The 21,295-nt window shown below is 41.2% G+C and overlaps 1 protein-coding gene across 1 annotated transcript in view; it reads right to left on the bottom strand.

Annotated features, from left to right (window-relative positions):
- cacna1aa (calcium channel, voltage-dependent, P/Q type, alpha 1A subunit, a) overlaps positions 1-21,295 on the bottom strand; it is a 108,417-nt gene that overhangs the window by 57,317 nt on the left and 29,805 nt on the right. Inside the window, exons 8-25 of the mRNA XM_053673874.1 lie at positions 20,132-20,247; positions 18,474-18,530; positions 14,962-15,042; positions 14,594-14,800; positions 13,918-14,030; positions 13,721-13,833; positions 10,948-11,079; positions 10,614-10,686; positions 10,362-10,479; positions 10,136-10,203; positions 9,908-10,014; positions 6,350-6,482; positions 5,370-5,908; positions 4,896-5,236; positions 4,530-4,668; positions 3,843-3,972; positions 3,621-3,680; positions 3,301-3,407 (exon numbers count right to left, since the gene is read on the bottom strand). Of these exons, the coding sequence (XP_053529849.1) occupies positions 3,301-3,407; positions 3,621-3,680; positions 3,843-3,972; positions 4,530-4,668; positions 4,896-5,236; positions 5,370-5,908; positions 6,350-6,482; positions 9,908-10,014; positions 10,136-10,203; positions 10,362-10,479; positions 10,614-10,686; positions 10,948-11,079; positions 13,721-13,833; positions 13,918-14,030; positions 14,594-14,800; positions 14,962-15,042; positions 18,474-18,530; positions 20,132-20,247 (2,634 nt within the window). The remainder of the gene's footprint in view (positions 1-3,300; positions 3,408-3,620; positions 3,681-3,842; positions 3,973-4,529; positions 4,669-4,895; positions 5,237-5,369; positions 5,909-6,349; positions 6,483-9,907; positions 10,015-10,135; positions 10,204-10,361; positions 10,480-10,613; positions 10,687-10,947; positions 11,080-13,720; positions 13,834-13,917; positions 14,031-14,593; positions 14,801-14,961; positions 15,043-18,473; positions 18,531-20,131; positions 20,248-21,295) is intronic.

The raw sequence follows: 21,295 nt of genomic DNA, 5'->3' as shown, positions 1-21,295 counted from the left end.
GTCAGTGAGTCATAGGCTTGATGCAGTTATTACAAGCAAGGGATATGCAACCAAATATTACATGGCTTTTACTTTAAGACTTATCTGTTCCTATACTTTGTGTTCATTTAAAAACGGGGTGGTCTGACTCCAAAGGTGCCATGTTCTAGATGTAAATATCAGGAAATGAAAGATGCAATTCTGATCTATTCATTTTTTGATCTCAAACCCAAACGTCCTCAGTGTATAGCAAAAATAAAAAATAAAAAATGGCCTTACTATTCCAAAACTTTCAGAGGGGACTGTACCTGTAAGTTCTATGTGACACCAAGTGACTTCTGCTGACGTCTGAAGCCACTAACACTACATGACATGTCCCATATTATAGTATGCACAAACATTTTAATATTAATTCTTTACATTCAAATTCAAATGTGTATGTTAATTCATAGTGAATAAACCATTTACGAGATATTAATTAACCCTTAATTATTCCTTAAAATAAAGTGTGACTAAAAAGTTGTATCATTTTCGATAGAATAGAGAACAGGACATTATTTTTGACTCAGGTTGGTGTGTATTTTGTGTGTAATGTAATAGCAGTTGCTCTACTGTGCAGTTATTTGGCCCAGCAGAGATCAGCTCCAGTGAGTATTCTTCTCCAGACAATAAATGGCTGGCTAATTAGATTTTGTGCTCGTTAAAGTGAAGTTGCACATCTACAAAGACAAAATCGCTATATGAGGCAGGCTGTTCAATTGGCTATAATTGTGTTATCATGTTGTCTGTGTGAGCACAGGTTCATGCCAGGTAAGATACATCTTAATGCAGTCTAGAGAGTAAAGAAACTATTAGTCAGTCTGTCTGTCTCCTTGTTTGTTGGTTTCCATGGCTCTGCCTTTCCATATGTTAATCGCCAAATAAATCAATGTTAGTCTGCTGATCAGTCAGTAAGTCTGTCATGATTGCTTCAACAAACAAATTGCAATTTCTGAGTCAAATGTGTTTATCATTACAGTTATTCCAATATCCACTTTTATTCCTAAAACATGTGTAAAGTATTTTGGACAGTTTGCCTGTTAGAATTTTCAAACAAAACACAGACACACACAAACACATAGACACAAATACGTATGTTAACACATTTAGGTGTCCACATACAGCAGGGTGTACCAAGAGTTTACCTGCGCATTTTTAGCCATCAACAAAGTTAAACTGCTTGGCTAGGCTTTGGCCAGTGACATTATGCACCACAAGCCAGCCTTGCCCTTGGTTTTGTGTTCTATGTGTGAGAAAGCATGGCAGTATGGATTAAGGAAATCAGGTGAAGAGTAGGAGAATCTGGCTGTGTAACAGGCATGAGGAACAATCAGAGAGACAGACAAAGAGAGAGAAAGAGACATTACCCCTCTCCTTCTCCATCACCTCCTCCGCTGTGTGCAAACCAGAGAGGATCAGAGACGGCCAGAGAGACAGACAACACGCACAGAAAAACAAACACAAACACCAACACAGACAGAGCACAGAAAACACAGACATACTGAAATAGGGGAAGAATGTAAGAGGGGGGAAAACATCAATATGAGATAGTGAAAGAATTCACAAAAAATGATGGAACAGAGTGCAAGTTGTGTTATATGTGGACACCTAATCTAGTACAAACACAAACAGGTACTCACAGAGGATATAAATATGCAACATCTACCAATCTTACCATTTACAACATACATGGAGTAGACATCACCACTCACAGCCAGAGGGCACCAGCGACACCCCGGAGCACCTGAGGGTTACAAATCTATTTCTGGGCATGAATGTAGAGAATGAGAGAGGATGGGTGGAGGAGAGGGAGTAGGAGAGGATTGTTCTTGTATGAGGTATGATGAACTCACCAAAACAAACCCATTGACAAGGAGCTTTAAGTCAAAATCCAGAAGAGGAAGAAGAAGAAGGGCTTAGGTTAATTTATGAAGTGAATGTGGTCACTACAGAATCAAGTGAGCGTGAATGCAAAGTTAACAAATAAAATAATTAGCTATTTGTGAACTCTATCTGCTGCATGTTCCGTTACAGAGTCAACACTTTGATAAGGATCAACTCCAGAGGCTTTTTTCCCCTGTTCCTGTGTTTCTGCCTTGGTCAAGCTCATTTAGTCTCACAGGTCACTTGACTCTCATAGTGCAATTATTCTGGCCACAGTACCATTTTAATAAATTGTCTTTAAAACCTAACTCACAGAAAATGGAACCATAACTATAGGAGACATCATGTAGCTCGGTAAACTGGTCATATGCCTGAGTCTAAACCCACACAAGCCAGAGTCACAGAAGAGTATGGTAGCACTTTTAGAGAACATTCAGAATAGTTCTGCTCATCCCCTTTGTGATGTTCAACAGAATCTACCTTTTCATTCCACTGAGGTGCTTGATGAAGCATTATTGGGGATCTTTTCTGCCCAGTGCTATCAGGTTCCACAGTGTCTCCTCCCAGTGTGTTGTCCTGCCTGCTGGTCCAGCTCTGAGGACATGAGCATATCTAGCATCTTGTACTTACTGAACCCTTGCATACTAAAGACGTTCAAGATGTTCAGCTGTAACATCCAGCTCAAGTGCAGGCCATTTTGGTTATTTTTTTCTCTTTTACACTACAACTCACTGTGCATGTTATAATTTAGCAGTTTTACTGGTGTATCTGAACAGAAAATCTCTAAACCTAGCTAAATAATGAAGTTGCTAAAGAATTTTAATGTGTTGCACACATTTTTTCTCAATGAGGCCATGTTGCTACACCCTATGGTTTACCAAACCTCCTTTCCTTACCTCCTCAATTCCTCATCCCTACCTGGAGACTTTGGTTATATTTCTCTAGTGTTTCCCTTCCTGTGCTTGGGATTTCACATGGTTTAGGAAATGGAAACAGAAGTGGGCATCTAGGCATTAAAGGGTTACAAGAGCCCTGAGTCTTCACTCCTATAGAATGGTGCCTGGGAATATGTTGAGCCAGTTGTAATGGATTCTGGGGTGAATAAGAGTTGAAATAGGTATACTAGTAAGATACAGACAGCAAGAGCATGTCACAACAGAGAAAGTGAACAGACAGATAAGGGTGAAAGAGAAATTTCAAGTCTGTGAGAAAGATTATGTGAGTGGAAGGACAACTGGCACTCCAGGGGGTCCAGGAACCATTTGGCTGCATCATGGTTATAGGAACAGAAGGAGAACAAAGGACAGGCAGCAGGCATGGGGAGAAAAGAAAAAGACTGAGGACACAAGACCACAGTGATACAGCAGGACATGGTTAAGGGTCCTGAAGGACACTTACGTGAAGGCAAAGGCTACCAGGGCACCACTGACCACTATAAAGTCCAGAATATTCCACAGGTCACGGAAATATGAGCCCTGATGAAGTACCAAACCCAGATCCACCATCTAAGAGTGAGAGAGACAGATAGAAAGACAGACAGACAGGGAAGGAGGGTGAGAGAAAGGGGCAGAGAAAGAGAGAGAGAAAGAGAGAGAGAAAGAGAGAAAGAGAGAGGGAGGGATATCATAACATGGTTACAAATATCCAATTGGTTATGTAGGATGCAGCTCCCTTGTACATTGAGAGAAGGTGTTTAAGATGGTGTTAAAGGTGTTTACCTTTATAAGCATCTCAAAGGTGAACACACCTGTGAACACGTAGTCAAAATAACGCAGAACCTGCAGATTGAGAAAAGGAACATGGTGTTGTGCTACAGTATCGAGGGCAATAGCACTGGACAAATAGATGTATACATTACAGATTTGGTTTCCACACTGGTGGAAACACAGATTTCACAGCAGTGTAGCGAGAGAACAGATGGAGCAGAAGAGCTGGCTCACATTGTTCCGGGGGGATTCGGGCCACACAGGGTCTTCAGCAGCAAGAGCAATACTGCTCATAGCAATGACCAGCAGGATGCACATCTCAAAGTACCTCAGGGTCACGATATAGTGACACAACCTGCGAAATCTACGCATGCACCCACACAAACACACACACACAGATTTAAACATAGGATCTCGGAGATGAAAACCAGCTGAGAACAGAACACATGGCAGTGCAGTGCAGGCAAGTGACCAGTAACAAGATGCACCAGTAACATCAGTTTCACCACCAGTCATAGCCATTCTGTTCAACCATCATGAAACAGAATAAACAAGCCTGGAGCAGTATGAAATTATTGCTGCTTTAAGCATTTATCATGTATCCAGGGGCTGGCACAGAGTAATATCAGGAACGTTTAGTGTCAAAGTAGATTAGTGTGAGGGTAGTGTCAGGTCAGTTTAGTGTGGAGTAGTTTAGATGTGTAGTTATGTTTTAGTTATGAGATGTTGGGTGCTGTGTATACACACTTTGGGTTTTTAGGATAGATGCTGTATATTCCTGTGTTGATATAGTTTGAGAGCTGTGTACTTATAGCTTTGTAGTATTGTATGGATTCTAAGTACTCTGCAAGCTGTCTCAGCTGTACTCTGTCTCAGCCAGCACGCTGAGGTGTTAGTGGAGTTACACAGTGCTGAACTCACGGGTTAGTAGTGGACAGGATGAACATAGAGCTGTAAGGGGGCATAGGCTTAGGCCCTCCGTCATCTTTGTCATCATCATCATCGTCACCTTTTGTATCTTCCTTCTTAGGCAGAGGTTCTGTATTGGCATTCTTATTGACTGGGGGATAAAGAGTAGAGAAGAGCTGAGACAGATGTGCACAAATCAAATGACAGATAACGACCTTCCAGAGTAACTGTTTTCTTCTACATTTTTTGAAAGCTCCTCATTTTTATTACAGTGCTGCAGTTTTGTGAGCATTAAATGTTTAAGTCTTCCAGGACACCTCACGTACAATATCTGTACACTTTTATATTCTCCAATCTCTCTTTACATTCCTTTCTCACCTTGCAGAATGGCATTGGCAGAAGGGAACATGGGTGGCATGTCTATGGCTGTGTAGTCTGGCTTAGCATCCAGATGAATGTTGGTGGAGGCAGGGTCGGTGAGAATAAAACTGCTCTCTGTGACCATGGGAGCCAGGCGGGAACCGTGGGTGCTGCTGACCAGGCTGAGGAGGCTGGAGTGGAGTGTGGAGCGGCTGCTTGGCCCACGGGGATCTGAGGGAACCAGTGGCTGGGTAGCAAGCTTACTGTTCATCACATTGTCCAGGTCCTCACTGTACTGGCTGTCCTGCCTAGACAAAGTCTTCTGAATGGGGCGAGTGGTGGACAAAGTAGGGCCCTCCCTACAGAGAGAGAGAGAGAGAGAGAGAGAGAGAGAGAAGAACCAGGACGGAGAGCAAGTACAGACAAAACAGCAGAGCATGAGAATGTATTTATACTTATAAATGAGAAAAACTGGTGTAAAAATAAACTCACTTCCTGCGGTGTCGGCCCCTCTCCCCCTGCTCTCCTCTTTCCCTCCGCCCTTCTTTCTCTCCATGTCGGTGACACCTCTGTCTCCTCTCAGCTCCGTCTGCGTGCTCGCCTTCCACACCCCCCTCTATGCACTTGTTTCGGTGCCTCCTGCCTCCTCCACCATTCTCAGCTTCTTCATCCACAACCTTGCGGTGTTGGTGAGAGCGTCCAGTTCTTTGCCCGCGATGCTCTCTCTTCCGGTGTGGATCCCTCGTGCTCACCTCAGTGCCCTCTGTGCCAGCATGCCTCTGGTTCTCAGCCTTCCTGCAGCTTTGGTGAGACTCTGTGGATTCTCCTCTCTCCAGAGTCTGGGCTGGAGCAGATCCTCCTCCTCTTCCCCCACCTACTACTGTAGAATGGAACAGAGGCCGTTTGTGTAGAAGCTCCTCACCTGGCCTGTTCTTGTTAGTGTTGTTGTTTCGGTTTTCTTGAGGGTCCACCACAAGCGGCCGGTCCAGGTGAGTCTTCATATCAGGTCGGATGTGGCGGGAGTATGATACCTGTGGGGACAGACACAGTTTGAGGCAACATATCACAAACTCCTTAAACATACAGTGTTTTCTAACATTTTTTTAAGAGTTGAAACATTGCTGGTAGATGAATATTTTGAAGAAACCAGATGATCAAAATAGTGTCAGTCTGATCAGATTTCCTGGTTACAATGAATAAAGCAACATCCACATATATAATTATATACTCTAAAGTTTGTATAAGACTATTTTAGGTATTATTACTTAGTACACTGCTATCCAGCTTGGGACTTCAACATAAATATGATGCATGAAAGATAAAAATTATGAATGTTCCATCATTAATTCAATGTGGATAAAATCATGGAACCTAACAACATTGTTGATTAAAAGTCCTGTCTCAGTCAATATTTTCTTTCTTTCTTTTATTCTTATAACCCACACAATCCCATATTAACCCCCTCCACTTGCCTTCCAGCGGTCCTCAGGGTCCAGCTCATTGTACAGTGCCTCCCTGCTGGTCATCAGTGTCTGCCTCCGGAGCTCGCTAGTGCGCTGTTCCCACACCGACTTAGAACCCTTATGGTTCTTCTGCTGCTCCTTACTGCAGTGCAAGAGACAGAAAGAGAAACAAAAAAGATTAGGGACATTAAAGGGGTTGTGAAGATCAAATCAACAGAAGGATTACCACCATCGACTAGCCTAATCTACTCACACAGCCACTGCAGACCTGCTATTCATACAGTGACACCACAAGGGTAGCAGAGAGCTTATGATAAGTAATACATTTTAACAGGGGCCTTTTTGGATGAAGAATAAGTAATAAACTAGTATAAGAGTCATGTGTGAAAAATATAAAACTAAAAGCAACAAAAGAAGGAAAGAGCCACTGAAGCACAAACAAAAAACACAAAGAGTAGAAATAAATAAATACCGCTGCAGAAAGGGTTCAGAGGTGCTGAGACGCTCAGAGTGAACTGTCACGCTGAGGAGGGAAACACCAGATGAGAGACAGTTCTCTAACACACAAACACACATACACACACACACACACACACATTCACTCGCACTCTCTCTCTCTCACACACACACACAGTATCAGAATCAGCTTTATTGTCCAAGTATGCCTGAGCATACAGGAATTTGTTGCCAGTTTAAAGTGATCCCCATGTGAGGTTTCTCATGGAGGACAGGATGCAGGTGGACAACCTTTCACTCACACTGAAAATCAAAAACAAAACTCTACTACTTAACAAAGGAGTTCAAATCCCAGAGAAAGAGAGCGATACAGAGAGGGATCAAAATAAGAGGGTGAGAGACCTGTGATCCATGACTCTACTAGGCTTTAAATAAGCTCACGGTGTTGATGTATCTTCCTTCTGTTTTTAGTCTATGAGACTTCCAAATGGCTACTTTTGCCTGTCCAGCTAGAAAATTCATGAATGTATCGCGCTCCCACCACAAGCGGGAAAAGTTACTGCCTAAAATAAACATCATTCTGGAAAAAAGTGAACCAATGCTGTTGATGGTTATGTCTACAGTAGTAGGTTAAAAGTCTGAGGGGTTACTGCAGCAGATTGCTTTGGAAGAGGGCTCTTTCTACAGTACTTTCCATGAAGGGGACTGAGGTGGAGGTATGAGTAGGTGCGAAAACCCTGAAAATAAACTATTTGGCTTATTGGGAAACCCAAACTAAACTCCAGAGTAAAATGCAGTGTTATCTGGCCCTAAACAAAGAGTACGGCATGGCAGATTATCTGAGCACGGTGACTGATCCAAAACTGAGAAACACCTTGACAAAATACAGATTCAGCGAGCACCGCTTGGCCATTGAGACAGACTGACACAGGCAGTCTTGCTGCCCAGATGAAGAGACTGTGCCAGCAGTGCACACAAAATAAAATAGAGACAGAGCTGCATTTCCTCACTGAATGCACTAAATATAACCACATTCCAAATTAATTCTTCACCAAAATGAACAAAATCATCTCCAATTTTAGCTGCCTCTCAGACCCCGACAAACTGCCCCACCTACTGGGGGAGCGCAGATCTGCACACTAGCAGCACAGCACACACACACACACACACACACACACACACACTTGCCACCAGTGAGGGACAGGGAGTGACCACTTCATCTTTATATATATATATATATATATATATATATATATATATATATATATATATATATATATATATATATAACACACACACACACACACACATCATTAGTGTTTCTTTTTGACTTTATTGTCGTATGTATAGTCATATGAAAAAAAACAAGTACACCCCTTGAAAATTGTTGCCTTATAAATAAAGTTGATACTTGAACAAACCCACAAGGAAGATTAAGTTTTCAATCATTTATTCAACAGAAATATCAATAGATGTGATATTCTTCTGTGGAAAAAGCAAGTACACCCTTGGCCTCAAAAGCTAGTATTGCCCCCTTTAGCAGAAATAACTTCTTGTAGGCGTTTTGCATAATTGTCCACCAGGCTTGCTGGAATCTTTGACCACTCTTCCATGCAATATTCTTTCAGTTGCAAGATGTTTAAGGGTTTTCTTGCATGTACTGCCCATTTCAGATCCCCTCCACAACATTTCAATGGGATTCAAATCCAGGCTTTGACTAGGCCATTCCATAACCCTCCATTTCTTCATTTTGAGCCATTCCTTGAGCACGTTCGCCTCACCTCCAGGGTCGGGGGTTCGATTCCCACCGTGGCCCTGTGTGTGCGCCTCCCATGCACGTTAAATTTGTGCAATCTCTTTCTGATTGTAGACGCATGCGATTTGATACCAACAGTTGCAAAACGTACTACCAGATCCTGTGATGAAATTCTCGGGTTCTTAGAGACTTCTTTTTGCATCAGATGGTCTGCTCTTGGGCTGAATTTGCTGGGAAGGCCAGTCCTTGACAAATTGGCAGTCGTTTGAAATTTGCACCACTTGTAGATTATTTTACTTACAGTGGAATAATGTATTTCAAATAATTTGGAGATCTTTTTGGCATGATGACACCACACACCTCAATAGCAAAGGGAACACCAGACACTATAAATTAAAGGGGTTCAAGTGGTTCTAATCACTGGCACGCAATCTTGAATATCTGATTCTAATTTTATGGATTTGAAGGTGTGATAAATGTAGGGGTGTACTTCCTTTTTCCATGTGACTGATCTGTGTATTGTTCATTTAAATTGTGAAAATTACTATAAAATGTCGATTTTATGTGTCATTTGAGTATATCACCTTTATTAATAGGCACTGTGGAAACATGACTGTATATACATAATCACATGGCTGTATATACATTTGTTTCTATTTATTTCAGTAGTTTTTAAAAAAAAAAATGTTTCCAAAGTCTGTATCCAAGCTTTGGCAATACAAATGTTAATATTTATCATGCCAATAAAGCAACCTTTGAAAGGAATTTAATTAAACTGAATTTAATAGAGAGAGAGGAGTGACAGTAAAAGTGTGCGTGTGTGTGTATGTATGTGTGTGTGAGAGAGAGAGTGTGAGAGTGTGTAAGAAAGTGTGTAAGAGCGTGTGAAAGAGTGTGTGAGAGTGTGTAAGAGAGTATGTAAGAGAGTGTGAGAGAGTGTGTAAGATAGTGTGAGAGAGTACATAAGAGTGTGTGAGAGAGTGTGTGTAAGAGAGTGTACAAAAATATGTAAGAGAGTGTTTAAGACAGTGTGTGAGAGAGTGTGAGAGAGTGTAAAAGAGTGTAAGAGAGTGTGTAAAAGAGTGTGAGAGAGTGTAAGAGTGTGTGAGAGAGTGTGTAAGAGAGCGTGAGAGTGTGCGAGAGAGTGTGTGAAAGAGTGTGTAAGAGAGTGTGTAAGAGAGTGTGTAAGAGAGTGTGTAAGAATGTGTAAGAGAGTGCGTAAGAGAGTGTGTAAGAGAGTGTAAGAGTGTGTGAGAGAGTGCATACGAGTGTGTGAGAGAGTGTGTAAGAGAGTGTGTAAGAGAGTGTAAGAATGTGTGTAAGAGTGTGTGTGTGAGTGTGAGATAGTTACTCACGCTGCAATGGACAGATTGGTAGCAGACAGTGGACTCACTTCCGCCACTTCCTTTGCCTTCTGAAGAGCCATTTTCTGATTGGCTGCTTCCTCTTCCTCCTGCTCATCCTACACGGAGGTAAAACACAGCTTAAAACTGCATTTGTATATATATATATATGTGTGTGTGTGTGTGTGTGTGTGTGTGTGTGTGTGTGTGTGTGTGTGTGTGTGTGTTTGTTTTCAGTACCTTGGTCAGCTCTTGTGCATTGGCCAGATTATCTACAGCAATGGCCAAGAACACATTCAGCAACGTATCTAAACAATGTTAAGGAACCTAACAACTTGTATTTGTGTGTGTGTGTGTGTGTGTGTGTGCGCGTGTGTGTGTATGTATGTGTGTGCGTGTGTGTGTGTATGTTTGTGTGTGTGTCTGTTTGTGCGTGTGTGTGTGTAATCTATCTTAATCTGGATACAGTTGCCAAAGAGTGTGAGAACAATGAAGAAGATGGAGAACACCATGCCCTTGTTGACTCCTCCCTGAGACTCAATGCCATCGTACATCACCATGTTCCAGTCCTCACCTGTCAGAATCTAACACACACACACACACACACACACACACACACACACACACACACACACACACAGAAACATCGGTTTAACATTTGTGTGTAGTTTGTATTATTTTGTGCTATTAGTGTTTACTGTTATTCTGCATTGCTCACCTGAAACACGGTCATTATTGCTGCAGGAAATGTATCAAAGTTTGTTGGCGGTGTGCCTGTTTCAAAATTAAACCTGGTGGAAAAATGTTTCAAAATGTTTCCATGAGTTACTGTAACATCTGTAACATAGTTATAACAGAGATGTCTCCATATTTTACTTCTGCTTCACATATCAGTGTATTTTCCGAACAAGAGTCTCTTCATAAACTGAAATGTGCTTCACTGAATAATACATACAAAAATAAGCAAAGTATAAGTAAACATTCATTTCCACAGTAAAACAAAATGTATTGAATTAGTGCTCTACATGAGACTGGAAATATGCTTTACATACTGTCCTCCAAACAGCTGCATGCCAAGCAAAGCAAAGACCACGATGAAGAGGAAGAGGAGGAAGAGCAAGCTGATGATGGACTTCATGGAGTTCAGCAGAGACACCACCAGATTCCTCAAGGAGGCCCAGTACCTGAGATGAAAATAATCATCAGTATGATAATATACGGGATGAGCAGCATAAAAAACGTGTTTTAAAAAAAATCACAAGTATTTGCAAATATGAAATTAACTTTAAACCCGCCTTTAAACCGACTTTCAACTGTTTCAGTCTTTTAAACCGACTTTCACCCAAGACATCACCTCTTCCAGCCGCTTCCTTCTAGAAGAAGACTCAGGGCCATCAAAGCCAGCACATCAACAAACACCAACAGCTTTTCCCCTGAGCCGAGGCGCTCACTAACTACAGTCGAAACCGAAATGAAAAAAGTCGAAATGAACTTTTTTTTTCTGCCTCCATTTCTGTAGCTCTCACTCCTCTGCAGCACAAATGCGCTACAGTGTTCATATCATTCTGTAACGTACTGTAAACAATCATTATTTTATTTTTGTTTCCTCACACCCTGCACTACTGCATACATTTTCACTTCTTCATCTTTGGTTACTTTCACAATTACTTCATTATATCTAATCTTCTACTTTATTATTCTATTTTCATTTCAAATTGCCTTTAGTTAAATGTCTATTTGTTAACAGTCAGTGCACTTGTCTGGTCTGTTACACAACAAATTCCTTGTATGTTACAAATTAAAGAGATTCTGATTCCTGATCTCTAAGGCAGTGATACGATGTCTCTCAAAGTTTTTTTCTGCAGCCCCTTACAGGCTTGTGAGAAGGTATGTTTATGATCGCAGGTTGACTAAAGATTGACGAAAGCTCCCCCTGTGGCTCTGAGGAGGAGAAAGAAAGGGGACGTGGCCAGACACTTGTAACATGTCATGTACACATTACATCATTAAAACAGAAAAAATACCGTACGCTGGTTCTGCAATCTAGCGTTAGAGTTTAGTCAGTGGGATTTTATTTTGGCTTACTTGGCCATTAACAAGGTCAGGAATGGATTAGGAAGTCAGGACGGTAAATAAACATAACGCATTATTAGCATATTAGTTATTATATAACTAAATTCATTTTAAAATGTAAATAAAGTTATATAAACTACACATGCATGTGCTCTGTGGGGAGCAGCAGCGGGGATACTTATTGAATTCGTGTATAATGAAGTCGCCCTGATAAACAACACGCTGCTTTATTTTCTTAATTTAAATCTCCATTCGTCTTTCCAGAGTGAAGATATTCGTGGCTTTATCTGCTCGTTTTGTTGCTCTCCTTTGAAGTCAGACAGCAGGTTATTAAGGTTCATACGGGATACAAAGCAGGAGAAAGTAAAATACACATTATGAAATCCAACAAACTTTATTTTTGTCGATCTTAAAGATGCAAGTACCATATGTTTTCCCATAGACAATTTAAACTGTCCGACTCGACAGCCATCATGATAGAAGGGTAGTCCGTCGCAGATCCCCGATATTATCATCAATCACCCCAAGTCTAGCGCTTTTATGTTTTCCCTTTATACGCAGCACCACATCCTTATCAGCAAAAAGTGTGAGGTCATTTCTCCAGTCTTATTCAGGCTGCATTACGGTCTGTTAACTTCCACACAAAGGATGTAACTGATATGAATTCATTATTTGGATTGAACAGATAAAGCGTCCTAAATAATTACAAATACAGATATAAATAGAAGACACAGTATTCTTTTTTGTGTGATTCTTTTTAGAAAGCTTGCCAGAAACTTCAGACTATGTATGTCGGGACTGGTTTTTCGGCAGGACACAACAAAAAAGTCACATGCGCACAAGAAGATTATACTTTCATTTGTAGCTTGTAAGGTGCATGTTTGATGCTGGGACAGGTTGCTCACATTTCAGCAAATTTCCCACAATAACTACATCTCAAACCCTGCTCAAAAACATCAACATGTTCGACCAAGGAAAAGGTAGACAAATTCTTCTTCTTTTTTCTGCCCTTTTTTGAGAAACAAGTTAATGCTTATTAATATGTTTATTAATATAATACAAATAGGAGATGCACTATTCTTTTTTTCATCACTGGTTTGCTCCAGTCGCCCAACACACCCACTGCTTTACTGAGCACCAAAATAAAACCATATTTCTGTACAAACAAAAGAAATTTGCTTTCATTTACAGAGCCACTGATCCACATAGCTCACGCAGTCCATGCACTGTGCACACGGCAGCATATGTGGGCTGGAGTTCACAAAAATTATCCTTTCATTCATTTAAAATAATATTCATTTGTACAGTCATTGTATGTGTTTTTCATTGTGTCATTCTTAAATGATCATTATTAAATCATCTCTATCGTTATTAAAAGAATCATACAGTCATAATAATGAAATGCCACTTAAAGGACATCGTTTAGACTTGTATATATGTGGAGGGACACAAGACATGCAGAGGGACATGCGACACTCAGAGGGACATGCGACACTCAGGGACACGAGACACACAGAGGAACATGAAACACTTAGAGGAACCGAAGACACACAGAGGGACATGAGGCACACAGAGGAACACAAGACACACAGAGGGACATGAGGCACACAGAGGAACACAAGACACACAGAGGGACATGAGACACACAGAGAGACATGAAACACTAAGAGGACATGAGACTTGAGAGATACAGTTGGGCAGATGGAAGGACAACAAAGGGACAAAAGTCAGAGGGACTAACAGATCACTCACTTGGTCACTTTGAAGATCCTTAGTAACCTGAGAGCACGTAATACACTAATCCCAAACGATGTCCCAGGCTGGATCATCGCCCAGAGCACCTCAAAAATACTGCCACATATGACCTTTCACAAAACACACACACGCATTTTTTTTAGAGCCGGCTGATGTGAGCAACTAAAAAGTAATAATACAAGAGGATAGCTTACGATGCAGTCGAAGCAGTTAAAGGAAGAGTGAAAATATGGCCGAGTCCCGAGTCCATACATCTTAATACACATCTCTGACATGAAAATACCCAGAAATATAAACTCTGCAAAGTCTGTGTCCCAGAGAAAGATCAGAGGGAGATAGGGAGGAACATAGGAACAGAGAAAGAGAGAGAGAATGACAGATAGACATAGAAGAACACAAGGATCTTATAAATAATGGAAATGATATTTTGGATGTTTAATGGTTCTGACTTCCTAAATAAACACTCTTTTTTTTTTAAGTTTAACTGAATTTGGCATGGAACATTTTTTATGCATTCACTCTGACCTCCTGACTTGTAAGCGAATGATCTTTATACTGTTAAAAATACAAAAATAACTGTTAAAAGTGAAAAAGTGAAGAAAAAAAACCTTGAAAGTGTTATTTCTATTTATTTATCTATTTATTCTATTTATCACAGCATCAACTCCTACAGCTTCAAAAGTGTATTACTGTGTACTTTTACATTATAACCTTTAAATAAACAAATACCAGAAAAATCCACATTAATGAAGTTTCATATTTGACTCACTTATGTCAACTAATCTTCACAGTCCTATCTGATAATGCACTAAACAATTGTTTAAGGAAAAGGGGATGAAGAAGGATAAGTGCAGCATTAATGGGACTCACACAAGAAGTCAGACAGCAGCTCGGGCTGGTCGTAGTGGACCACGGCCACACACAGCGTGTTCAGACCAACTAAACATAGAACAGTCCAGTAGAAAGCCTGCGTTTTCACAACATGACGGATAAAAAAACGCAGCCGTCGCTCCTTCTTTCGAAAGGACGAGCCCTCGAGCTTGGAGCTCTTCAGGCTGGCGCGAGCAAATGGAGACCCTGAGAGACAAAAGTGAGGGGAAAGAGAGACTAAATATGGACAAAAGTTAAAGTTTTGAAAATGTTGTCATGTTCTTATGTGGTTTTAACCCCATCACTTACAAACACACACAAGTGGGAGTAGAATGACTGAATAAACTGTTTCATTGCAGAAGTTTTACCTAAAGCAAGGTCTCCGTCTCCCTCGTCTGGGTTAAGCAGGTCATTTTTGCTCTTCTTCAGTGTTGGTCTTCTCCGTGATCCTGCACACAACAGACAGCAGCAATGCATCATGGTCCAGCTTTTAGGAATTTAAATCTGTGTCTTTTGGAATGTTTGTGTGGATTATGTTATTTAAAAGACAAAAAAAAAAAATTAAAAATTTTAATCTGTCAGGTGATCAGTATTCTTCAACAGAAAGAGACTTTACATTAAAATACAGTCAGGTCCATAAGTATTTGGACAGTGACACAATTTTGGTAATGTTGCCTCTGTAAACCACCACAATGGATTTGAAATGAAGCAATTAGATGCGATCGAAGTGTAGACTTTCAGCTTTAATTCAAGAACTTTAACATTAACAAAATTTTGTATTAACCATTTAGGAATTACTAATTTATTACTAATTATTTTTTACAGTCCCTCCATTTTCACAGGCTCAAAAGTAATTGGACAATTCACTGAGCAGCAGTTTCATGACCAGGTGTGGCCTGTTTCCTTGTTATGTTATTAAGGATCTAAAAGGTCTGGAGTTTATTCCAAGTGTTGAATTTGCATTCGGTAGCTGTTCATGGGAGTTCTCAATATGCGATCCAATGCAAGTCAATGCAAGTGAAGGAGGCCATCATTAGGCTGAAAAAAACAGACCTATCAGAGAGATAGTAGAAACTTTAGAGGTGGCCAAATCAACAATTTGGTACATTCTTAAAAAGAAGGAATGCACTGGTGAGCTCAGCAACACCAAAAGGCCTGGAAGACCACTGAAGCCAACTAAAGTGGATGAACACATAATACTTTCCTTGTTGAAGGAAAAACCCCTTCACAACATCTAGCCAAGTCAAGAAAACTCTAGAGGAGGTAGCCGTATCATTGTCAAAGTCTACAATCAAGAGACACCTTCATGAATGTAAATACTGACGATTTACCTCAAGATGCAAACCTCTGGTAACACTCAAGAAGAGAAAGGCCAGATTAGACTTTGCTAACAAATCTCTAAAAAAAAGCCTGACCAGTTCTGATATAAGATTAACTTGTACCAGACTGATGGAAACAGAAGAGTATGGGAAGAGAAAAGTATTGAGAAGGAAAGGAAGGGCTCATGATCCAGAGCATACCACATCATCTGTCAAACATGAGGAGGTAGTGCTATGGCATGGGCATGTATGGGTGCCAGTGGAACTGGCATTTGGTGATGTCCATGGGTTCCAGATTTCCGGTAGTCATTGACTGCAAAGGATTTGTATCCAAGTATTAAAAATAATCCTAATATTTATGCGTAATCTTGGTTTGTCCAATTACTTTTGAGCCTGTGAAAATGGAGAGATTGTAATAAATGTCTGTAATTCCTAACGGTTAATGCAATATTTGTGTTAAACCCCTTGAATTAAAGATGAAAGTCTACACTCAGATCTGTGCTATACACCAAAGACATTTGGTTTTGAGATCAATTGATGGATGTAATGAGAGTTTAGAATTTCAGCTTTTATTTCCTGGTATTTACATCTAGATGTGTTAAACAAGATAAAACATATAACCTTTTATATCAGACCACCAATTTTTTAAGCAAGCAAAAGTAATGGATCAGATACGTTTTGAAGGAAATGAAAGTAAATATCACTTAATATTTGGTTGCATATCCCTTGCTTGTAATAACTGCATCAAGCCTATGACTCACTGACATCACCAAACTGTTGGTTTCTTCTTTTGTGATGTTTTTCCAGGCTTTTACTGCAACCTCTTTCAGTTGTTGTTTGTTTTTGAGGTTTTCTCCCTTTAGTCTCCTCTTCAGGAGGTGAAATGCTGCTCAGTTAGATTAAGGTCTGGTGATTCACTTGGCCAGTCTGCAACCTTCCACTTTTACACTTTGTAAAGACCTTTGTTGAGTTGGCAGTGCCTTTTGGATCATTGTCTTGCCTCCTGATGAAGTTCCTCTTGATTAATTTGGATGCATTTCTCTGTAAATTGGCAGAAAAAATGTTCCTGTAAACTTCTGAATTAATTCTGGTGCTACCGTCATGAGTTCCATCATCAATAAAGATTATTGAGTCTGTTCCAGAAGCAGTCATGCAAGCCCAAGTCATGACACTACCTCCACCATGTTTCACAGATGAACTTGTATGTTTTGGATCATGAGCAGATCTTTCTTTCTCCACACTTTGGCCTTTCCATCACTTTGGTAGAGGCTAATCTTGGTTCCAGAACTTTAGTGGCTTGTCTCTGTATTTCTTTGCGAATTCCAGTCTGGCTTTCTGACACTTATTGCTGTTGATTGGTTTGAAGTTTGTGATATGGCCTCAATATTTCTGCTCTCGAAGTATTCTTCAAATGGTGTATTATGATACCTTCACCCCTGACCTGTGGAGGTTGTTGACAGTTGTTTTTATGTCTTTCTTCACAGCTCTAACAACGTTTCTGTCATCAACTGCTGTTGTTTTCCATGGCTGACCCATTTGGTGTCTGTTACTCAGTACACCACTGGTTTCTTTCTTTTTCAGGACATTCCAGATTGTTGTATTGGCTATGCCCAATGTTTGTGCAATGCTTTTGATTCACTTTCCCTCATTTCTCAGCTTCAAAATAGATTGCTTTTCTCCCATAGACAGCTCTCTGATCTTCATGTTGGCTTATACTTTTTGCCAACAAATGCAGTCTTCACAGGTTAAATGGAAGGCTAAAACCAAGAGTAGATGTTCAGAGCTATTTTTTATTTAAACAGTGATTCTAACAGGACACACCTGGGTAACAAGAAACACCTGTCAGTCGCATGTTCCAATATATTTTCTCGATTACAGTTTGGGTGATCTGACACAAAGTGTGTTATGTTCTATGTTGTTTAACACATCTACATATAATGTACATATAACACACTCACTCACTCTCTCTCTCTCTCTCTCTCACACACACACACACTCGCTCACTCTCTCTCACACACACTCACACACTCGCTCACTCTCTCTCTTTCTCTCTCTCACACACGCTCACTCTCTCTCTTTCTCTCTCTCTCACACGCTCTCACACACTCGCTCACTCTCTCTCTCACACACAGACTTGCTCACAAACACACACACACACTCCCTCATTCACACACACTCACACACACACAGGTCAAACTGGAAACAGTACAGATACAATATCATCCTCAACAAAGCCAAGATGAGCACAATATCGGTCCACCTTCATACATGCAAAAGCACACAAGGAGAAGGATGACAGAGAAAGCATGATGTGGAGGAAGAGAACAGCAAAAAGGAAGAGGATGAATAGGAGTTGTGAGAAAGAGGAGAAAGATGGCAGAGAGGAGAGAAAGAGGAGAGAGAGGAGAGAGAAGAGAGAGAGGAGCAAGAGGAGACAGAGGAGAGAGAGGAGAGAGAAGAGAGAGAGGAGAAAGAGGAGACAGATAAGAGAAAAAAGAAAGAGGAAGGATAGAGGAGAAGCACAAGAGAGAGAGAGAGAGGATTTGCTTGCATATAAATACCATCAAAGGGCATCCGGTCATCACCGTCATTGTCCTCATCAGCCAGAATCACTTCCTCTGGAGAAACAGGAAAGCAAACATTGACACAATCTGACTATAATCTAACTAGACCCACCCAACTACACCTACCCCACTACACCCACCCAATTACACCTAACCCACTACACCCACCCCACTACACCCACCCAACTATCCCTAGCCTGCTATCCCCTCTGAAATAGCCCTACCCCACTACACCTGGCCAACTACATCTACCCCACTACATCTGGCCAACTACACCTACCCCACTACACCCACCCAAATAGCCCTATCCCACTACACCTGGCCATCTACACCTACTCCAATACATATGGCCAACTACACCTACCCGACTACACCAACCCAAATATCCCTACCCTGCTACCCCTCCGAAATATCTCTACCCCACTACACCTGGCCAAGTACACCTACACCAGTACATCGACCCAACTAGCCATATCGCGCTACACCCTCTCTAATATCCCTACCCCAGTATACCCACCTGACTACACCCACCTGACTACACCCATCCCATTACACCCACCAAACTAACCCAACCAACTACACCTGCCCCACTGCACCCACCGAACCGAACTATGCCCACCCCACTAAACCTACCCTGCTACCCCCTCCGAAATAGTCCTACCCCACTACACCTGGCCAACTACACCTACCCCACTACATCTGACCAACTACACCTACCGCACTACACCAACCCAACTATCCTTACCCTGCTACCCCTCCTAAATATCCCTAGCTCACTATACTCACCTGACTACACCAGCCCAAATACACTCCCCAATAAGCCTTACCCCAATGCACTAATCCAACCACACCTACCCCACTACACCTGGCCAACTACACCAACTCAACTACAACCTCAGGGAAATTCTCCATTTGGTTTACTCTCATGTCAAAGCTTACATTACAAATATAAACAAAAAATATATAGTTACAAACACAGAGCAAGTGTGGTGAGATGTGGAGAGGTTGATGGAGACACTAATGAAGAGACTGATGGAAAGGCTGATAGAGAGGCCAATGGAGAGCCTGATGGAGAGTCTCAGGGGGAGGCTGATGGATGAGATGGGGGAAACACTGATTGAGAGACTGAGGGAAAGGCTGATGGAGAGTCTGATGGAGAGGCAGATGGAAGGCTGAGGGAAAGGCTGATGAGAGGCTGGGGGAAAGGCTGATATAGAGGCTGGGGGAAAGTCTGATGAAGAGGCTGATGGAAGTCTGAGGGAAAGGCTGAGGGAAATGCTGAGGGTAAGGCTGACAAAGAGGCTGGAGGAAAGGCTGATGGAGAGGCTGGGGGAAAGTCTGATGGAGAGGCTGATGGAGAGGATGGGGGAAAGGCTGAGTGAGCGGCTGATGGAGAGGCTGATGGAGAGGCTGATGGAGAGGCAGAGGGAAAGGCTGATGGAGAGGCTGAGGGAAAGTCTGATGGAGAGGCTGATGGAGAGGCTGATGGAGAGGCTGATGGAGAGGCTGGGAGAAAGGCTGAGTGAGAGGCTGAGGGAAAGGATGATGGAGAGGCTGATGGAGAGGCTGACGGAGAGGCTGATGGAGAGGCTGAGGGAAAGGCTGATGGAGAGGCTGACGGAGAGGCTAGGGAAAGGATTTGTGGAGCTGCTCACCTGCTTTGCAGATCCATTCCAGATATCCGTTCAGTTCTCTCTCAATCTGTTGCTGTCGCCTCAGCTTCAGGAACTCACTGCGGTTCTCCACCCGCTCTCGCTCTTTAGCAAACTCACTGTGTTATACACACACACACACTTAGCTGTAATTTTATCTGTGTAAAGGTCCTTTCACACTGAACACGATTAAGCCACACGAATGTTTGACGCAATAACGCTCTTGAGTAGAAACAATAGATCCCTATGGAGCTGTCCACACCGGGTGCGATTAATCGCGTAGCGACCCTTTTTTTTGTATAATGTGTAGATTTTTTTTCCCTGTCGCTTGCCAACGAAATGGGCCGTCCAATTAGATTTGAACTTTGGATCATGTGCCAGGAGCCGCTGCTGTTCCACAAAAGGGCGAGATAGGTGGTGCTATAGCACAGAAGGCTGTTTTGAAAACCAGTGTAAACACCAAAGAAGAATATTCCGGAAGAGAAAAGAGAATGGATATTGAGTTCTTGTTATCATTTGCCAAGTTTCCATCTACTTTTTGTGCATTTCTGTTATTGACAAAGTAAAAGTGAGTAAAAAAAAGTTTGCGATATTTGCTGTCTCCTTCCTGTTTTCATCCAGTTGGCCTTTTACCGATAAAATGGAGCTCATCAGTTATTTTTAGTGCGTGTACCATGGAGATATAAACAAACCATTGTAGCATGCCATAGTATAAAGTATATTTCTTACTGAAATACTTCATATTTGTTTGAATGCAAACAAATATGGGTAACACTTTGTATGAAGCTCATGCTTATAATGAATTATAGCCTCATTTATAACTATTTATGAGCAAGTATAACTGCTCTATAAACACATTTATAAAGACACAAAGACCGATACTTTGTTAAAATAACAGTTATAGTTACATTTATATTGTTGTTATAATTACTTACAAGTGATACTTACTTGCTTTTTCACTGCCCATGCTCATAATGCATTATACTTCAATTTACAAGTATTATTTAGTCAGTGTTATGGTTCCATTAATGTAGTCATAAAAATGCAGCCTGCATTTTTATATTGTTATTATATTATAGTTATAATAATTTATTGGTAATGCAGATTTATTTCCAATAAATCCTATTAGTGAATTATTTTATATGTTGTTGATAGATGTGTTGTTCT

The sequence above is a fragment of the Ictalurus punctatus genome, chromosome 2 (assembly GCF_001660625.3).
Source record: "Ictalurus punctatus breed USDA103 chromosome 2, Coco_2.0, whole genome shotgun sequence".
Lineage (NCBI taxonomy): Eukaryota > Metazoa > Chordata > Actinopteri > Siluriformes > Ictaluridae > Ictalurus > Ictalurus punctatus.
The sequence above is the reverse complement of the archived record's forward strand: the minus strand, read 5'-3'. Positions and strand labels throughout refer to the sequence as shown.